The sequence below is a fragment of the Tauraco erythrolophus genome, chromosome 3 (genome assembly GCF_009769465.1).
Source record: "Tauraco erythrolophus isolate bTauEry1 chromosome 3, bTauEry1.pri, whole genome shotgun sequence".
Taxonomy (NCBI): Eukaryota; Metazoa; Chordata; class Aves; order Musophagiformes; family Musophagidae; genus Tauraco; species Tauraco erythrolophus.
In genome coordinates, this window is record NC_141467.1 from 98,184,137 (window position 1) to 98,205,040 (window position 20,904).

General features: G+C 38.2%; 1 protein-coding gene across 2 annotated transcripts in view; it reads left to right on the forward strand.

Moving 5' to 3' along the window:
• The window catches only part of KHDRBS3 (KH RNA binding domain containing, signal transduction associated 3), a 109,218-nt gene that overhangs the window by 59,606 nt on the left and 28,708 nt on the right, over nucleotides 1–20,904 (forward strand). Inside the window, exons 6-7 of one of the 2 annotated variants that reach the window (XM_086609578.1) lie at nucleotides 12,460–12,570; nucleotides 13,961–14,153. In XM_086609578.1, coding sequence (XP_086465704.1) covers nucleotides 12,460–12,570; nucleotides 13,961–14,153 — 304 coding nt within the window. The remainder of the gene's footprint in view (nucleotides 1–12,459; nucleotides 12,571–13,960; nucleotides 14,154–20,904) is intronic. The other variant, XM_086609579.1, reaches the window with a different exon arrangement.

Genomic DNA, 20,904 nt, shown 5'->3' on the forward strand with positions numbered 1-20,904 from the left:
TGTGGCTGCAGCAGCTAAATGTAACTGGTTTCTACAGTGAACTATTTTCCTTCGGCTGTGGCTATGGTGCTTATTAATGCAAGCTTGAAATGTACACTTCAGATTTTAAAATAATTTAAAAATAATATTCTGAAGTGTTTTAACTCAGATTAAGCATGTTAGAAGAAAAAGCACTGAGGAATTATTCCTTTTATACAGATTGTTTGTGTATCCTATAATAACAATTGCAAACACAATGCAGAATAAATCTTAATTTAGAGAATTTACACTTACTGTTTGTGTCCTGTAAGAGTATAATTATTTTCTTTAAATCAAGATATTTTTGTTTGTACAGTCTTAAATAATATTGTTTACCATTAAGCACAGTTTCTACTTATCTCTCAAAACCCTACAAATCTAAAGGTGTTTTCTGAAAAAATGCTTTTAGCTCAGGACAGTAATGTTGCAAAGACACATCTTAACTAATTGGCAGTTCTTTTCCACCTTGCTACCATTCCCTCCCACCTCCTGATTAGCTCGATCTGTGGATGAGAGAAGAGCAGAACTGAACCCAGGGAGCGCACATGGTTTATGACAGCTCCAAATTCTGCACATGAACAACCACGTTCAACCTGAGGAAGCTGGTCTATAACAGGGCTGCCAATATCCAACCATGCCAGGCATAGCTTCTTTTCTTAATTTTAACATTGTTCAGAGTATTGGTAATTACATACCAAGGTTCACTTCTTTAGCACTGTAATCAGCCATACAAGAGTGTCTGCAAATTAAAGATCTTATTTGATTTTGGAGATTTGTTTTTTTCAGTTCTTTCCCATAGATGCCTGTAGCCGCTCTGCTACAGATACTGAGTACAGACATGGTTCTATTGTGTGTTTTCTTCATTTTTCATATACCCTTAACATGTTGTTTGTGAAACAGAAGTTAGTTACTGTTTGTTCTGATCTTATCACTAAAGTTGGATACCTAATTTCAGCTACTAGTAGCTAGCACATGCATGCATAATTAACTGTAGTCCTGAACTTCAAACATCACTAGTTCCAACCTCTGGATTTTGGTAAATTCTTTTTTCAAACCTGCATATTACACAAGACATACATGCTTTTAGGTAGCTCATAAAAGCCTTTGTAGTTCATCATATTGGTCTACAACCATTGAATTGTCTTCAGGGTAAATTTAAATGTTACTAGCATTTAATTTGGAGATGACAACTAAAAATTGTATTTGTCTCCTTTTCTCTATGTTCTAAAGTTCCTTTTATATATTTTCTAAAGAAAATGGAAAGGCAATTGGTTTGTTTGACTTGCCCTTACTTCTTTAAGGCTTGTCTTAAACTCCCAAGACTCTTTTCCCCCTCAAATTGAAGCACTCTATTAGTGTAAAAGATTACTTGAATGAAACTTAATGCCATTGCTACTGAGATACAAGCATTGAGTTAAAGATTTCAAACTCAGTTGCAATGCTCTGATTCTTTTTTAGCACAAATTGATTTCAGAGTGATGCTTTATTTGAAGGAAGACTCTTTTAAAGGCTTTGTCTTAGTGTTAAATAAAACAGTTTTAATAGAGCATCCCTGATTGCATCCAGGAGAGGCTGAAGCAAAGCTTGAGAGGACTTGCAAAATGAAGTCTAAAACGTCAGACCTAAGCTCTTTTAATAGCTTGTAGAATATTTTTAGGACATCAACCTTGATACATGAAACATCCTGTGAGGATGCAATAACTGAGTGTGCTTAAGTTCCCAATTTTTTAAGCCTTTATTATTCCTGAATAGTTTCATTTAAAAAAGAAAGTACTAATTTATGCCTTTTTTTACTCCTTATTAGACATGTTGAAACTGGAGAATAATGCATCTTATCAAGTGCCTTCTTTTAAGACGACTTGTTACATGTATGTTTAGCTCCATACCAAAATTGTACTTTGTAGAAAACAATAATTTGTTCTGTTTGCCTACAAAATTCTAGCTTGTGCACAGGTATTCCTGTATATGGTAAGTAGTTTCCTAATGGTTTTGGTTTGATGGTAACTTTTTATTCTGCTATTTCTGGCTTGTTCCAGATTTTCTTGACTAAATTTTTTATGACTAGAGCCAAATGAGACTTTGGGGGTAAGTGGATGGAATTTGCCGTAGAAGGGTTGCGTGCGTTCTGAGCTTTTGCCTTTAGGAATGTGCTTTTTTCATCATTGATCTTGGGTGTATAGCTACTTTTCTTCCCCCTTACTCCCATTTTTTTTCCTTCATCCTAATACTCTTCAAGATGATCTTCAGATGTAATCACAATGTTTCTATTTTCTGTGATGTTTATACTGAGCATTTAACCTATTTAGGTGGTACCTGTCTCTCCTGTGCAACAAGAGAAGGGAGATGAGAGTGTTTCACTGGTGAAAGTCTGGCTTCCTTTCCTTTTGCTTTTATTGTAAACTGACATTATTCTTAAATTTTTTTTTTTGAGGCAACTATATAAAATGAAGGATCATACCAGTTACTTTTTAATTTATTGTGCTAGCAAGCTTAGAAGATCCATGATGCCTAGTGTGATGCTGTTATAGTGAGTAGCTAGAAGATGTAACTCTTTCGGAGTCAAGTGTTTCTTTAATGCATTTGAATTCCCATCCTGAATTGGTGCAATATAAATGATAATACTACTGAAATGTGAGTTGAGACTTCTAATTAACTAAAGACTGCAAATAAACATGTGTTTACACTTTAAAGTATACCTCTAAGGACATTTTGTGAATAAAGTAGCATTTCCTTTCTAAAACTTAACATTCCTGTTTTAAGAATAAGTAAAGATAAGACTTAAGGATCGCTCAAATCTGACTCGAACTAAGATATATTGGAAAAGTGAAATCCTAGAGGATGATAATAGTAAGTCTAAGAATATGGATAAATCTTGCTTGCTACCTTGGAGCACAGGGAGAACCAATTCATGTCACTTAGCTAGAAATCACTGTTAGAATCATGGAATGGTTTGGTTTGGAAGGGATCTTTAAAGATCATCTAGTCCAATCCCTGTGCCATGGGAAGAGACATACTCCCCTCGATCAGGCTGCTCAAAACCCCATCCATCCTGGCCTTGAACACTTCCAGCAATGAGGCATCCGCAGCTTCTCTGAGCAACCTGTTCTGGTGCTTCACCACCCTCATTGTAAAAAATTTCTTCATGTCCAATCTAAATATACCCTCTTTAAGTTTAAATCTGTTGACCCTGGTAAAAAGTATCTCAAGCCTTCTTATAAGCAGCCCCTCTTAAGTATTGAAAGGCCATAATAAGGGAGAGCTGCTTGGGTTCACTCTCCAGATAGAGAGGAACTGTATTTGAAAGCAGGTATTTTGATTTCACTAAGATGAGGGGAGGAAAAAGTAATTTCTCAAAAGCAAACATGTGGGAATAGTCTAATTAAGGAATAGCAAGATTCTGGTTCATGCTTGCATGAGACCGGGTTTTTTACTTTTGTCATTGATTCTTTTATTTGTATTTCAGTGTATGCATGACTGGGATCCTAATGATTGAATGACTGTCATTCTATATGGGGAAAGTAAAACTGTTGCAGTAGTTTGTAGGTTAACATTTACTGTCTTATATGTCAGAAGTAATATGAGGTGACTTGTATCACTGCTACAATGACAACTTCCAGTTGTTCTCCTGCCATATGTCTGAAATCAAATGGTTTCTTTTTTGAAGAATAACTTTTTCTTGAACATGTAGGTAGTGTACTGCAAAAGATTCTGTAGCACAAAAGTGTTTGGCAAAGCTGGTTCAGGATCCAGGGTAAAGGCAGGTATTATGTTCAATGTGTTTTATTTCTTTAGTCTTGTGATAAATCTCCCATTTTTCACAAAATTGAAATATACGTATTACTGTTTTCGAATAAAAGCGTGAAATAAAACTTGCATTAGAATGGTGACTTCCATGAAGTGACTTCACTTCAATGGTGACTCTTATTTAAAAGAAGACAAATAATGAAAAGGCAGGAATTCTGACTGTCTGTGAGTGGCATCTGGATATCAGCGTCCCATATTTTGGTGCTGACACTTTAAAATAACAGGTCTCTTATTTTTCCAGATGTCTGATATAAACCTGAACAAAAACACTTACTACTTCAGGAACATTGAGTGTAGTTGGCTGTGCTCAAAGGAAGAAAATATATTAACATCTGGAACCAAAATTTGTTAGATTCATTTGTTGAACAATTTAAATCCATGCAGATGTATGAACTGTGAATGCTAAAATTAAATCATTCCAAGTGTTTCCTCATTGAATAATACAGTGTTAGGGAACTGGTCCTAAATTTCGCAAGTATTTTTATTTTAAAACTATTCTTACATTTATTTCCCCTTTTGGAGGGGAGACATTGAGAAGGAGTTTCATATTACTAACAGGAAGAGGTTAATCAATTACAAAATGCAGTGCTTCAGTAATATTTTAACTGTACACAGTGAAGTACACCTCTAAGGCTTTTATACATTAAAATTATCTTCTACAATTACTATACTGTATTTACAAATCACACTAGCACATTCTAACACTTTTGTGAAAGGCTTGTTTTCCCATTCTCTCATGTATGACAGCTTTATAGGAATGAAGTGCTTCACTTGTTCTTTTTTCTCTCATATATGAAATTGCAAGTATAAGTAATGAAATAATGTTATGGGGGAAGAGTCAGGTTCCAACAAAAATAGTTTTCATTACATTCTCCTCAAGAGATATTGTGACATACAAGTTAAATTAGTTTATTTCTCCCCCGTTATTGTGGTACACTGCTCAATGTAGTGAAACAAAAGATACTAAATGAGTTACTAGGACTTTACTTAGTCTAGTCCATGGTACCCAGCTTGAAAAAGACCTTTTTTCAATGCAGAGCTTACGAGTTAATTACTCAGCTTTGGGAGTAAAATTACTTTTCAATTAACCACCTAAATTACCTGTACATTTAATGAGGCATGGTTAACTTCCTTCACTGGACTTGCCACTGCTAGATTAATAAATTCAAGAAAATCAAAACCAAAGTGATAACAAAGATGAAACAAATATTTCAAATTTTCTCATCCATGCCAAATTTTTCATATACTTTGAAAAGAAAGACTATTTTAGGTGCTTTTAGAAAGAAAAAAAAAATAATTTGTAGGCTGTGTGCAAAGACAAGGAGAATTGGTGATGGCAGCTAAATTTGGCCTGCAGAATGATGTGCTTGGTCAAAGAAGCAAGCAGTGGAAAGACTTGGAGGGATTAGGATCCATAATTAATTTGATTTAATGGTAAGATCTCTGTGAATGTGAGCTGAGATGTCTTGATTTGGATGAAATAAGAAGAATGAATCTAAATGTTAGCAGATGCACCAAGATTTTTGCATTTATAGTTGAGACAGTTGTAGAAGAAAGAAAAAATGTTCTGTGAAGTTTCCTCAGAGACCTGAGTAGTAGATGAATACTCTTCAAAAGTAGATGATTAGTAGAGGGAAAGCCCAGGAAAGTGAACAAGATTCCAAAAGGAAAAATGTCCTTGGATCAGAAATGATAAATTCAATATGGAATATGTGGAGAAAGTCTGTAGGAAATCTAGCTGAAAACTCATTAGATACCCACTGGGAGTGCTTTCTAATATGCTGTGTGTATTTGCACACCACTAAATGTCCAGGGTATAAAGGGAAGAGAAAAAACTGTTAGCACATTCACTGAATTTAATGGTAGTAGTGGGTTACATTCAAAAATGTGTCAGTCAAGCTTTTACTTTAAAATAAAACTGCTTCAACCTTAAACACCTGGAGAAATACGTAAATTGTAAAGGAGTGAAATGGAAAACAAGAGTAGGCAAGATGGATCAGAATTGAGAGCTGTGGAAGGATTAGCTAAAGCATAGATGAAAGATGAGAATTGTAAGAGATGTGTGGGGACTAGACTGCCCTGGGACCGTGAGTTCTGCCCCTAATGGATAGACATGTCTGCTGCATAGACGTAAGTAGAGATGACTTACAGGAGTCATCAGCGATGTAGTAAGGGATGTTGAAGTCAACAAGAAGTGCTTCTATTAATACTTCAGTAGCAATAGGAAAACTAGGGAAAGTGTGGGCTGAATAGAGCAGGGCCCTGGTGACACAGGGCATGGGAAAGATTAAGGTATCTAATGACTTCTTGGGCTCAGTCTTTACTAGTAAGAGGGACCTGCTGAAATCCAAGGACCTGAAGATGAGGGGGAAAGCATACCCTTGGTGGAAGAGGATCAGGTTAGGTAATAGCTAAGCAAGCTGGAGTCATAAGTCCATGGGCTCTGATGGGATGCACCCACAAGTGTTGAGGGAGCTGGCAGATGCCATTGTGAAGCCACTCTCAATCTTTGAACAATCATGGAGATTAGGAGAAGTGCCTGAGGACTGAAAGAAAGTGAACATCACCAGGTCCTCCTTGCCATTTTTGAAGGTAAGAGTGAACTATAGACTGGTCAGCCTCACCTCATTCCATGTGAAGATAATGGAGCAGCTAATCGTGGGAACTATTTCCAGGCACATAAACAAGGTCATCAGGAGGAGTAAACTTGAACTCATAAAGAGGAAGTCATACTTGATCAACATGATAGTGTTCTATGATGAAGTGACTGACTTGTCACGGGAAAGGAGTGGATATTGTCTGCTGTGACTTCAGGAAGACTGTCTCCCCTAAGATCCTCATAGAGAAATGTTGATGTATGGGCTGGATGAGGAGACAGGTGGATTGGAATTTGGCTAAAATGGCTAGGCCCACAGGGTGGTGATCAGTGGTACAAAGTCCAGCTGGAGGCCAGTAAAAAGCAGCATACCCCAGGGGTAAATACTGGGTCCATTCCTGTTTATCTTCATTAATGATCTGGATGATGGGGCAGAGTGTACTCTCAGCAAGTTTGCAGGTGATGCTGAACTGGGGGTAGTGCGTGATATGCCAGAGAGTTGTGCTGCCATCCAGAGGGACCTTGACAGGCTGGAGAAATGGCCTGACAGGAACCCCATGAAGTATCTGTTACTGGGCTCCCCAGTACAAGAGGGACATGGACGTATACTGCAGAGTTCAGTGAAGTGCCACAAAGATGATGAAGGGTATGCAGCATCACCTGTGAGGAAAGCCTGAGAGCTGGAACTGTTCAGCCTAGAGAACAGGGGGCTCTTTTCAGTGGTGCCCAGTGATAGGACACTGGCATGTGTTGCCCAGAGAGGTTGTGGAGTCTTCATCCTTGGAGATGTTCAAAAACCACCTGGACATGATCCTGGGCAACTGGTTCTAGGTGGCCCTGCTTGAGCAAGAGATTGCATCAGATGACCTCCAGCAGTCCTTTCAAACCTCAACTATTGTCTTTCAGTGATTGCATTTCATAGGTGCATAGTGACTCAGGCCTCAAGGCAATCTGGTTTAATATTCTGTCCCTACATGTTGATGTCCCCTGATTCTTACAAAGGAAATGACTACTAAATAGTTCCTCCTGTACCTTAGAATATCTCCCTGGAAGAGACCCCTGAGGCTCAAGTCCAACGCCTTGCTCCTTGCAGGACTACCTAAAACTAAACCATATGACCAAGAGTGTCATCCAGGTTCTCCTTGAACTGACAGTCTTGGTGCTTTGACCACTTCCCTGGGAACTGTGTTCCAGTAACCAACCACTCTTTCACTGAAGAACCTTTTCCTCATGTCCAATCCAAACTTCCACAACATGGTTTCATTCCATTTCCTTGTGTCCTGTTGCTGGTCACCAGAGAGAGGACATCAGCAACCTCCCCCTTCGCTGCTGTCCTTAAGGAAGCTGTGGACTGCAATGAAGTCATCCCTCAGCCTTCTCTGTTCCTTTGATGTTTCCATTGGGTTCTATCATACAAACCTCAGTTGTCATTTGTAGTATGAGTTGCATTAATCTACTTAATTGTTCCTTATATGTAAGCTGTTCTGTACTGGTGGTCATCTTGGACATAGATTCTGATGCACTTTCAGTTCTTCTGTTTTTTCCAAATTAGGAAACAGGACTGACAGGCTGCACACAGCCATGTAATAAAATTTTCTGTGTTCTCTTCTTATATTTTGTAAAATCGTATTTGTTTTTTACCATCCTGGCCACTGGACCAATCTTAATTATAGATGTTCTGTTGGTAGTGAAAGCACAGAACCTATTACTTTGTATAATGTTAGGTTGTATACATTTATATATGTGTGTATTAACTTCCAAGTGTCCCTTCTTATAGCTTGCTGCTTTGAATTTTTTTTTTTGCCATTTTCCTTTCCTTAACATTCTGGTTGTGTTGTGGTTTAACCCAGCCGTCAACTAAACACCACACAGTCGCTCACTCACCCTCCCTCACCTCTGGGGTATGGGGAAGGGAATTAAAAGAGAAAAGGGCAAGAGACTCATGAGTTGAAATAAGAACAATATAATAATAATATAAAATTAAAAGTAATAATGACAATATGTGAATATATATAATGATAATAATACGTATGAACAGGTGATGCACAGTGTAATTGCTCAGCACCTGGTGGCTAATGCTTGTCCCATCCCAGCAAGCGATTCTGAAACAGATAAGTCACGAAACCACAACCCTGGATGAGTGAGAGGCCCAAAAAGAGAACGAGAGAGAGAAAGGATGCACTCCAAGAGAGAGCTTGTGGAAGAGCAAGAGCACTCCTACCTGGTCAGCCCTCATCTACATACTAGGCATGACATTCCATGATATGGAATACTCCAATTTATCCCTCAATCTGAAGTCTAAGTTCAAATCATAAGGGGAGGTGTGGACCCTTTGTCATGACTATGGTCCCCCCAGCCTGTTGCGCTCCTGCACGCTGGCAAAACATGGGAACCTGAAGTCCTTGATGTCTCAGGACCAACCATAACCATTAGTGCACTGTCAATATTGTTATAATGAATCCCAGTCTAAATCCAAAACAGAGCTGTCCTAGCTGCTAAAAATAAAAACTAACTCTGTCCCACTCAAAACGAGGACAGATTCAGCTACAGATTAAAGAGCTAAGCATCTGAACTCCTGTTGTAGTTTAAAGAAAGATAGTTGTCCAGGTTTCAGCTGAGATAGAGCTAGTTTTCTACTTAGTAGGCAGTTAAGAATCATAGAATGGTTAGAGTTGGAAGGGACCTCAAAGATCGTCTAGTTCCAACCCCCCGCCACGGGCAGGGAAACCCTCCACTACACCAGGTTGCCCAAAGCCTATATAGTGCTATATATTTCATATAGTGCTATGGTTTTGGATTTAGTATGAGAACAATGCTGATAGAGTCCTGAGAGAGCTGGCGGATGTCATTGCCAAACCCCTGTCCATTATCTTTGGGCAGTCTTGGCTCACTGGGGAAGTTCCGCTGGACTGGAGGCTGGCGGATGTTACCCCCATTTACAAAAAAGGGCGGAAGGAGGATCCGGGGAACTACAGGCCTGTCAGTCTGACCTCGGTGACGGGCAAAGTCATGGAACAGGTTATCTTGAGTGCTATTAATGAGCACATACAGGTTAACCGGGTGATCAGGCCCAGTCAACATGGGTTTATGAAAGGCAGGTCTTGCCAATCAAACCTGATCACCTTCTATGACAGGGTGACCCGCCTGGTTGACGAGGGAAGGGCTGTGGATGTAGTTTTCCTAGACCTCAGTAAAGCCTTTGATACAGTCTCTCATAGCGTTCTGGTTGAGAAACTGAGAACTGCTGGCCTGGATAGGCACACCCTCCTTTGGGTTAAAAACTGGCTGGATGACCGGGCCCAAAGAGTGGTGGTAAATGGGGCTAAATCCGGCTGGAGGCCGGTCACCAGTGGGGTTCCCCAGGGCTCAGTGCTGGGTCCAGTTCTGTTTAACATCTTTATCAATGACCTGGATGAGGGGATTGAATGTACCCTCAGTAAATTTGCGGACGACACCAAGCTGGGAGGCTGTGTCGATCTGCTCGAGCGTAGGGAGGCCCTTCAGAGGGATTTGAACAGACTGGATCATTGGGCTGAGGCCAATGGCATGAGCTTTAATAAGGCCAAGTGCAGAGTCCTTCACTTGGGGTATAAAAACCCCAAGCATCGCTATAGGCTCGGGGAAGAGTGGCTGGAGAGCTGCCTGGCGGAGAAGGACCTGGGGGTGTTGGTTGACTACCGGCTTGATATGAGCCAGCAGTGTGCCCAGGTGGCCAAAAAGGCCAACGGGATACTGGCGTGTATCAAGAATAGTGTGACCAGCAGGAGCAGGGAAGTGATCCTGCCCCTGTACTTGGCACTGGTGAGGCCGCACCTGGAATATTGTGTCCAGTTTTGGGCCCCTCGCTTTAAGAGAGATATTGAGCTCCTGGAGCGAGTCCAAAGAAGGGCGACTAAACTGGTCAAGGGGCTGGAAAATAAAACTTATGAGGAGCGGCTGAGGGAGTTGGAGCTGTTTAGCCTGGAGAAGAGGAGGCTGAGGGGAGACCTGATTACAGCCTATAAATACTTGAGAAAAGATGGTGGAGAGGTAGGGGAAGGGCTCTTTACATTAGTGATGGGTGATAGGACAAGAGGAAATGGGCATAAGCTTAGTCAGGGGAGATTCAGGTTGGATGTTAGGAAGTATTTCTTCTCTGAAAGGGTTGTCAGCCACTGGAATAGGCTGCCCAGGGAGGTGGTTGAGTCCCCATCCCTGGATGTGTTTAAGAATAGGGTGGATGATCTACTTGAGGATATGGTTTAATGGGGATTAGGGATGGTTGGATTCGATGATCTACAAGGTCTTTTCCAACCTAGAAATCTATGAATCTATGATACTACTCTGATGTTTTCAGTCAAGGACTTTCAACTTCCTGTGCTCTGCCAGGTGCCCGAGAAGATGCAAGGGAGCATAGCCAGGACAGCTGACCCAAACTGACTAAAGTGATATTCCGTGCCATACAACATCATGCTCAGTATATAAACTGGGGGAGTTAGCTGGAGGTAGTGATCACTGCTTCGGTCAGAGGGTGGTGGGCAATTGTATTATGCATCACTTGTTTTGTATATTCTTTTATTATTGTTGTTGTTTTTATTATTATTCTTTTTTTGTTTGTTTTATTGAACTATTTTTATCTCAACCTACGAAGTTTTTCCAATTCTCCTCCTCATCCCATTGGGCAGGGGGAGTGAGAGAGCAGTGGCGTGGTGCTTAGTTTCAGCTGGGATTAAACCACAACAATAACACAATTACTTTTATTTCTTCTTTTCATTTTGTAATTCATCTCTAATACAGTTGGCAGCACCATCCAATGTATTCCCTGTAAGGAAAGGCTCTACCACAAGGACCTTGCCCAGTCTTTCTTGAATGTGTAGCAAAAACCTTAATGTATGCATAAATACATACATACATTACTGTTCTCCACTGGTGATTTGACCTTGCTCTAGGAGGATTTCTGATTCTAGAATGTTTGAAGGACTTCTATTTTTTTTTTTTTGTAGGCTTTCTGCAAATTCTTTAAATTATCTCTGACCTACTTTTCTGAGTATTTTACATTTGTTTGATTAGCATTTGTCCTTTGAGGCTAGAGATGGCTTCAGCTTTTCAAGTGATACCTCTTGTAATACCTCTCCTTACCCTGCTGTTCCAGCCTCACTGAGCTCCTTTGGCCCTTCCTTAAGCTTTTTCTTTTTTGACAATTGTGTATTTGCTCTGACTTCCCATGGGATTTCTCTAAATGTCTTCCCATATTGCGTATATGCATTTTGCTCTCTTAAATCTTTTGAAACACAGTTTGTGTAGCTGTCCTTTTTCGAATTAAGCAATGCCAGAACTGATCTGTTGTTTTTGCAAGGTATGCGAAGGTTCCTATTCAAGTCGTTCCTCAATGTTTTGAATCAGTTTCTGTTCGTTGTTTGTGTCAATCAAACTTCTTTAGTTCTCTGATAATTTCTTAATGAAATAACAGTTTACAGTTTATAAAAATTTGCACTTAGCATTGTATGACTCAAATCTGTATGGTGATGATTGAACTCTCCTGTTACTGGGATTCCTATCGCTGCACCTATCTAGTCTCCTCCAGCCTGAGTGATGTACTACAGAACTATACATCTCAGATTGTTTATTCTTCCTACAGTAACTCTTAAAGAAAAGGCCTGTAAATGGTCTCCTGATATAGGAGAAATATGATTTTCCACCTATCACTATTCCAGGCATATTAACTGTTTTTGAAATGCAGAAAAGACCTTGTCATCACATGGATCTGGTGTTCTAATTACTCTCCAAGAATAAATCTGTGCTGGCTCTAAAACCTGTACTTTTTTTTTCCCTCCCTCAAATGTTTTTCCATGTTTTTCAGCATGTCCCACTTCCTGTTGCTTTCACTTGCACCCTGTCTGAAGGATGCCATGAAGATTATGGCTAGTGATCCTTGAGTCTTTTTACTGACTTTTTTTTTTTTTAACTTGGTATTGACTATTGTCTATGCCAATAGGTTCATTTCCCTTTCTTTGGCTTCACTTGGAAAGTGTCACATTTGCTATTTCTTTATATTACTTCAGCAGGCTGTGTCTGGGAACTTCACTGCTCACCCCTGCCCCCACTACAATGAAGTCAAATAAGCAGCTGGTACCCTGTCCTGAGGAGGCATTCTACAGATTAGCCAAAACCAAGTAATAAGCACAGTTTTAAATCACTTACTCTCTAGGCTTGTTTAAAATACTTCGTGACTGTGTTTTGATCAGTAATTAAATTAATAAAATCTATCCTGATTGTATCAAGTATTTACATTTTTGCATTCTTCATTTATTGATGCAGTTTTTCAAATACTAATTATTTGTGATAAAATGATAATATTTTTTCTGATAAGTTTACCAATTAGAAATTATGACTTATCTGAAATGGGATGGGAAATCTTAAGGCCAAATCTGGATCTTACTCTATAATATTGTTTAAGTTGGAAACTTTTACTGAAATCAGGACAGAGTATTTTCATTCAGTTATTATTCTTGAGATTAATTAGGTGATGGCTTGATAGGTAGAAAGGTTGTGTAGAGCTCGCGCTTGCTTGTTTTCTTCTATGTGTCTGTTACAGTATACAACAAGGGTGTGACTTCCTCGGAACAAGTCTATATGCCTATGGAGAAGTCATTTAAACTCAATTATAGTCCATAGGGTGAAATTATCTCCTTTAAAAAGGAGATGTCTATTAGCAATGTTTTAGACATCCTGTTTAAAAGAGGATAAACAATACAAATTTCTAACAGATTGTACCTCTAAGTCTCTCCCTTTACTATAGGGAGGTGGAGGGAGAACACCACCTCTAAATGGATCAAATATTTTTGAAAATTGTTCCGGTTTAGGTCTCAGATTTTTCATCCATATGTTAAGTGTCCCAAGTAATGGAATGCAAGTTAATGCTTATCATTCTTTCAGAACTTTAAAACCAAATACACTGTTACTTCATGTTCTTAAATACATATAGAGCATCAGGTTATATCCTATAATCACCCTGCACATTTATTACATGTCTGCATTTTTCCTGCAATAGCTGGAAATCTCTTCTATTGAACTAGAAGAAAATGTAGGTTTTTTGACCCACTCAATCTCTTACATGCAGTGTGATTTTTGGGTTGCCTTTAGTAGTTTGCACAGGATCAGAAGGAAGTTGCAACTGATTCCTCTGCGCAGGGCTTGAGTATGATATAGCCTGACAACTTCAAATTAACTTGTTATTCTATGATTGTGATTTCACATACTGTAAGTCAAATTCTAGTGAAGTTGACTGATTCCAGCAAACTGGTTTGAGTATCTATGTGTATGTGAGAATGGCTCAAGCTAGTGAGAAGTTCATCACTGAATCAATGTCTAGTTTATATGTTTCTGCATTTATTGCATAATGTGTGTAATTGGATTAAAGCATACAGAAAAATGGCAAATTAAAAACCCTTTAAACTTTTTCTGGCTGTAGCGAAGCAAAATTGTCCTGATTTGGGGGAGGGAGCTGTTGAAAGGGAGGCCGGGGGTGTAGTATTTAATGGTAAGCGATCCATACATCCACAGGGGCCGTGGAGGAGTGCCTCCACCACCAACAGGAGTACCGAGAGGGGCACCAGCACCCAGAGGAGTGCCTCCCAGTAGAGGACCAGTCAGTCGTAGCCGTGGACTTCTAGCACCCAGAGCAAGAGGAGTACCTCCACCTGCAGGCTACCGGCCCCTTCCGCCACCTCCGGCACAGGAGACTTACGGTGAATATGTAAGTTGAGCTGTTGACGGACCATGCATGAAGCGTGTAATTTTGGAGGGATGATCCTAACTATTGCTTCAGAACTCAGTAGAGTCTCTTTAATTAGCACCTAATTAAGTCTTGCACCCAGAATCTGTGGCAAATATGATCATCTCTCATGACCTTTTCAGACTTGAACTGTTTCGTATTAATAAAACTTCAGGTTATATGTACTACCGTAAAGACATTTACGGTGCATTTGGCAAAATAGTTGTGTACCTCTTAAATGTATTGTATTAGTTTTCTGCTTTACAAAAATCTGAAAAATCACATTGTCAGTAGATTTTTAATTCTCAGCTAAAACTGAGAATAATATTCTTCTGTTCTTCCTAAACCTGTCGTTGTGGTCATATAACTGTTCAACGATTAGACAATTAAAATACTTTTATGAAAGCTTCAGAAATGATGCTAAAATTTTAACAATGTACAGTGCATCTCAATAAGCCATACGTATTTATCTTGATTTTATTGTATTAAAAATTAAAAACCATATAAAAATACTTTACATTGTACATGGCTGAAAATTATAGATAGTTAGGAATTGTTAGGATAAATTTAATTGATCCTGAACTTACAGAGCAGTGAGATAAAGAAAAAAGTTTATTAAATCAAAACAATTATCATAAAAATGGATATAGTCTTATATAAAGTAACTTTTTCAAGGACAATGCTTTTAATGTTTTATATATCGTAAAGCTTTTAGTGTACCCACTTTACAGCCAGGTCTGTATGGACTTTGTGTCTGTTGTTCAGAGTAGAGGAAAAAAGAATTCCTGAGCTCCAGAAAATTGTTTTGTTATTTAGACGTTTTTTGCTTTTCTCTCAACCTTTCTTCCACCTGCCTTCTCTCTCTCTTCTTTCACCCGCACCCTCCAAACTCTCTAAATCAAATCCCTAACCATTATCCTTTTAATCAGAAACTTAGTTTTCTACATAAGACTTACAGCTTTATGCAGAAAGAAGTTTAATGTCGTTAGTATATTTATATGCATACCAGAACAATTCAGAAGAAATTAATGTGGTTTATTAATGTTATGAGAACTAGTCCTTGAACAACGTATCTAAATGTCCCGTGGCTATACCTGACTTGACTAGTCAAGGTGTGCACTGTAAATAAGTGGCTACTTCACAATGCTTTCAAAGGAATTAGTTCTCACTATATAGCCTGTTTCCAGGGCGTACACTGTAGAATGCATGGTGATGTGGAAGAAAATAAACCTCTTTGAGTATCTTCATATCTATATATATCTGCTATTTATAGCATGTCTGTATAGAAATGGCACGAAAATACCAGCTGTTTGAATCAGTATCCTGATGTATGCTTTACTTCTGAGGAAGAATAATTAGAAAATAGCACTATAAAGAAAAACAGTGCTGTACTAAACTTCTAAAAAGAATGTTCTCTAGACCTGGATCACTTATCTTACAAACTAGGTATCTTAACTGGGATAGATATATTCAAAGCTGTAATTGGTAAAGCAATGCTAGATGGTCCATTTTAAAATTACCGTATTTTCTGTGCCTCCTTTGTTAAAACGGAGATTTGTTAGAATAAAATTTTGCTAGGACATGAACCGCTAGTGTATTGTATGTTAAACGTTGAATTTAATGCGTGTTATTTTTTTTTTACCTGCCCATTTGTAGTACATTATCAGAGTGCCTTAACTGTATCTTTTACAGGTTAAGGGAACATGGTAGGGGTCTTCACTAGTATTTCTGTCCTTTCCTTACTAATTGCTGTTTAGCCATATCTGGTATTAAGTGCTGGTTTGCCAACCTGACTGAGCAGGGTAAGGTCTCACTGTTTGCTGAGAAGTCTGTAAGACAAGAGAACATCAGTGAGATTGTGGGTGTCATAAGAAGTTACGTTAAGCACCACATATTTTTGAATCCTTGGAGACTAGGATGTCCAGGGAGATTACAGAGTAGCCTTTAGAACTTTTCCATTGAGGACTGGAAAGTCTGCAAGGATTCGTGAAGCTTTTCGTTCCTTTAGGTCTCCAAGCCTCTGCTTTGTACTCATTAAAATAATGTGAAACAATGCAAGTTCAGAAAAAAGCAAACTGTATTCTACAGGGAAGCCTTCAACCACTCGCCTTCTGCAACTGGAAATATCTCAGGGATGATGCAGGGCTTTCAGTACATGAAGTCCTTGCCCATTTCCTCTGTAGAGTACTATTAAGCGTACCTTGTGACAGAAAATGAGGCCATCATTGAGTCACAAACAGTCTTCATTTTCCTTCACTCCTTTTGCTGACTTTTTTTCTGTAGTCTTTGAGACCAATGAATCTTTAACACCTACGAGGATCTTACTCAATTCTGCCTCTCCTAATCTCTCTCCTTCCTCTTCTTGATTGTTTAAGAAGTTGTTTTTCAAAAGATAATATCAGAATGGGAAGCAGAATACCTACTTCACTCTGAAAAATTGGAAGAGTTAATTCTGGAGGCAGTATCTCACACAGGGAAAATCATGCTGCAGGCAAAAAAAATAAATCACTTGAGTTTAGACGCATTGTAACATGGGCTCAAGATGAACAAAACTGGGTGGCCATTGCTGTCCCATACTTGCAGCCCATGGGGAAGTTATCCAGAACTTACCTGTTAAAGTAAGTTCTACACAGAAGTAGACTACCCCCGTTGTCTGTCAACTTTCTGAGATGTTTGTAACGCTGACTCTGGATGTTTGATGTGGTCTTCTCTGCTGAAGTCACACAACATTTTGGCCTAGCAGCAATATCTGCATGTTTTTCCAGTTTAGTACAACTAGTTTTCCGTTCCATTGCTGCCAGTCTCACTTATATAGCTCTCTCAGCCACAGGGCTCATTCCTTCTGAGACCTCACAATATTGTTAGTACCATGATGAAGATTTTGAAGCCACTAAATGACAGTTCCTTATTTTCTGTGAACATTGTCTTTTTAATAGCTGTAGCATCAGCTTAGATGATATAAAAAATTCAGATCTCTGTGGCCAGCCAGCTTGATAATCACTGGTCTAACCTCACTGCTCCATTTGGTGTGATAAACTTTCTCTGAAGGCTAACGTGCCTCCTGTTTTTATGTCCTCAACTGCCTAGGTCAGGAGAAAACCTAGTACGACGTGTGAAGCATGACCAGGTTTATTTTTATGATATTTGGATAAGGGAAATCATACTAAATGGTTGCTAGCTTTATTGAAGTACTTACAGATAGTTTCAGGGATGTTTTTATCTCTTAATTATATGAGAGTTTTTCTCTACTCATTGAACCAAACTGTGTAATAGATAAAAATATTTTCATGTATTTTTAAGTTGACAATTTATTCCATTAAGATAAGAAACAGAAATTTTATTTAACTACTAGCTGGAGATTTTAAGCTTTTCCATAATTTTCAATAAATAGGAAATTAGTAACAGTATGCCAGCAATTCACTACTTCTTAATAGTGTCAATTCCTTAGCCAATGTTCAATCAAATGTAGGTTAGAACATAACTGTTCAGTCTCAGTTACTGCCTAGTAACAATTGCTCTCTTCCTGTTGTCCTTTTCTTACCAGCTTCAAACTTTAAGGCTTTTTCCAAATTAATAACACAGCAATGTATCTGAAGCTTTTTGAAGATTAGATTTTTATTTGCTGCTGTTTTCATTTTACAAAGGTAAATATTTTGCAAATATTTTGTAAGTATTTCAATTTTGTACTTCAAATGGATATATTTGTGATCATGCCGTGTCAAGCCCCATTTTGGCTGCTTGAACGTATTAAACACAGAGGGAGATTTATCTGAATTGATAATCAGGGTTTTTTTTTAAGCATTAAGAATTGGACTTTATCATGGATTTAAACCACGTTGCTGTGGCAGTGTGGAGTGTCTGCACTGAAAAATAAAACTCGGCAATCTAGCGAGTTATGGCTAAGACTTGCTTCAACACTACTTGGGAAAGCAATCAGATCTAAATGTCTCTTCCTAGTGTGTGTAGGGGAAGTGGTGGCAGAGCTTCAGATCTGTTTCTAGCAATTTTATTGATGTTTTCTTGTGTTCAGACAAGGGTTGCGTCAGCAGCAGATTTTTCTAAGGCAGTGACCACATGTGTAATTTCTAGCAGTTAATGCTTCAATTAGAATGCTTCAGTGAGATTGCTTTCCGTAATAAGAAATTGAATTAAGATGGAATGTCTACCAGTAAGAGACCTAGGGAGCCTTCCAAATGTTAAGTAAATTGTAACTTGAAAAAGAACGTTATGAACTATTTCCAATTACATTTAAAGATTTTTTTTTTTAACTTAAAGGTATAGATACAGACTTCTTAGAAGGGTGCATAGGACGCTTGGATACAAAAGGGATGCAGAAAACAGACTTTAAGATCTACTCTTTAAAATCTGTATTTAGTTGTCACCTGATTCTGAGAGATCCTAAAGCTTACAGATTGCTAAGTTTTAAAAGTTTATAGTTCCTGAAGCATACATTTCTGGATATTTACAGAAATACATTGCTTTTACTGGTGGACAAAGCAGTGCTTCGGACTTAATTCAGCCTTAAGTTTGTAATTCTCATACTAAGTCTGTACTGTGAGATTATGCTCACACTACATGTACTAGAAAATACGTATATATTATAGATAGTAAGAGACTATGCTCATACTGTTTTTCATGAGAATTGGGGAAAACCCAAAAGACCTTACATAACACGCTGGCTAACAAGATCCCACCCAAACGATGAGCAGAAGATGTGATGCTATATGTCTTGTCTTAATTTAGAGCTCAGTATTTCTCCAGTAGTGGAAGGCCCTTGGTTTAAATGCCCGTTGCAAGTAATTTTATTCCGTTAGTTCTCTCTGGAGAGGGTGTGCTGACCACCATGCTGGCTGTCCTAGCATACACAGTGTCAGGAGCAGTGGTTTCCTTACAAATTTGTGGGAGATTTAAGGGAAGTTTGTTCTCTAGCAACATTTGGCTGGATGGTGAAAAACAGAAATCCATTTCATAATCCAGTGATTATTATAAAATATGCGTATATGTATCTATTAGTGAAATAAATGAACACAAAGTCATATTATTTACAGGTGAAAGCCCATTGAACTGAATATCCTATAACCTGTTGTGGAGTGCCCATTCTTAGAAAGCTGGTGCAAATTCTTTTTTGATCTCCAGAATTAAGCTTGAATTCTCTGTCTCCTCATGGAGATCGTACTTAGTTTAGATTTCAGAAACTGAAAATTAGGATTAAAAAAGCATGCTGTGGAAGCAGTTGCTTAGATCTATTAATACAATGTTGATTTTGCAGGGCAAACTGTTATTAAAGTAGACTTTTTTCTCATTAACATTCATTTGCTCATTTACTGTTCATGGTTGAAAAATAAAAAATCTGTAGGAAAAAAGAGCAAAAACTTTGTATACAATATGAAAAAAAACCCAAGTTTTTTATTTACAAATAAATAGTCTTGGAGTTAAGGTGGTAAAGTAAGGGCTAATCCACATGACGTAAGACTTTGAAAGAATTTGAATTCTTCCTGATTAGAGTTCAAGTATAACTTTATTGTCACTTTGCAAGAGTCAAAACGTGTTTTAATTTACTGTAGTCTTTGAATATTGAGTTTCCTGATAACATGCAACATTTTAACAGAATTAATTTCAGAAGTTTTTGCTTAGTTGTTTTGAGTGTAAAGCTTTTTGTTTGAGTTCCCGGAAAAGGTTTTGAGGTACCTTCATTCTCTAGGAACTGGAGAAATGGTATTTTGTCCATTCGGAGTCTCTTATCCTCTCTAGATAATATTGTGGTTTCCACTTCAGTCTTAAACCTTTTTTCAAGCAATGTATTTACTGAATTGTGGCTTTTCAGAAGTGCTAAGACTATTCTGAAAGTCAGGTAAGACTTTGGGAAAGCCAGTTCATAACAAGCAAACTATTATTTCTTGGCTTTTTTTTGCCAGCTACAATGTGCTTTTTTATGCTAAATAGGACAAGCAAGAAGAAATAAATGTTAAAAAATGTTTTAAAGTTAAGTCCATCAATTGTTTTGTTTCATTTTTAATCTTTTACATTTACCTTCTCTGGGGTTTTCAGGATGAGGTAGAGAGAGAATAGAAAGTCTTCATTTTCTCAGAAACTCAGGCAGCTCTGGCTGTGGAAACAGAGGAGTGCTTTTGGGGAAAGACTGAAAAGCTTTTCCACCTGCCTATCTCAAAGTTGACAGTTCACCTATAACATGCATATAAAATATTTTCTTCTCAAGTGATTTTAGAGTTTAAGCTGTTGATCTAAGTTGACCATTTTTTGACTTGGTATTATTGAACGAACATGAGTCGTCCTCCTGATTCTGACACTGCTCCCTGCTGTTGCATGTAGAAAAACAGAATTGTTTTGGCCTGATAGTAACTTGGTTTGCATGTTACTGCCTATATTCATTAGCAATTCTTTTTTTTTGAAGGCGCATAAAAGACAATCCACTAGTACATTTTGCATTCCAGGAATACCTTGTTTGTTTTGGCTGAAAATGCACTAGGGTCCTTGTAGATTAAACCAGATGAAAATCTACAAAATAAGAGCTTACAGTCTGTGCATGTTTGCTGCTAATGTCCTTAGTGTTATCACTCAGACTTTAGATGGTAGTAGCTACCCACATTTGTTCTGATTGCCCAGTTGATTAAATGATGGGGAGATGTTACTTCCACACAACAAAATGGCTGTTCCTTCCCTCTAAAATTCTAATTTGTAAACCAAAAAAATAATTCTTTATTGCACTGCACTG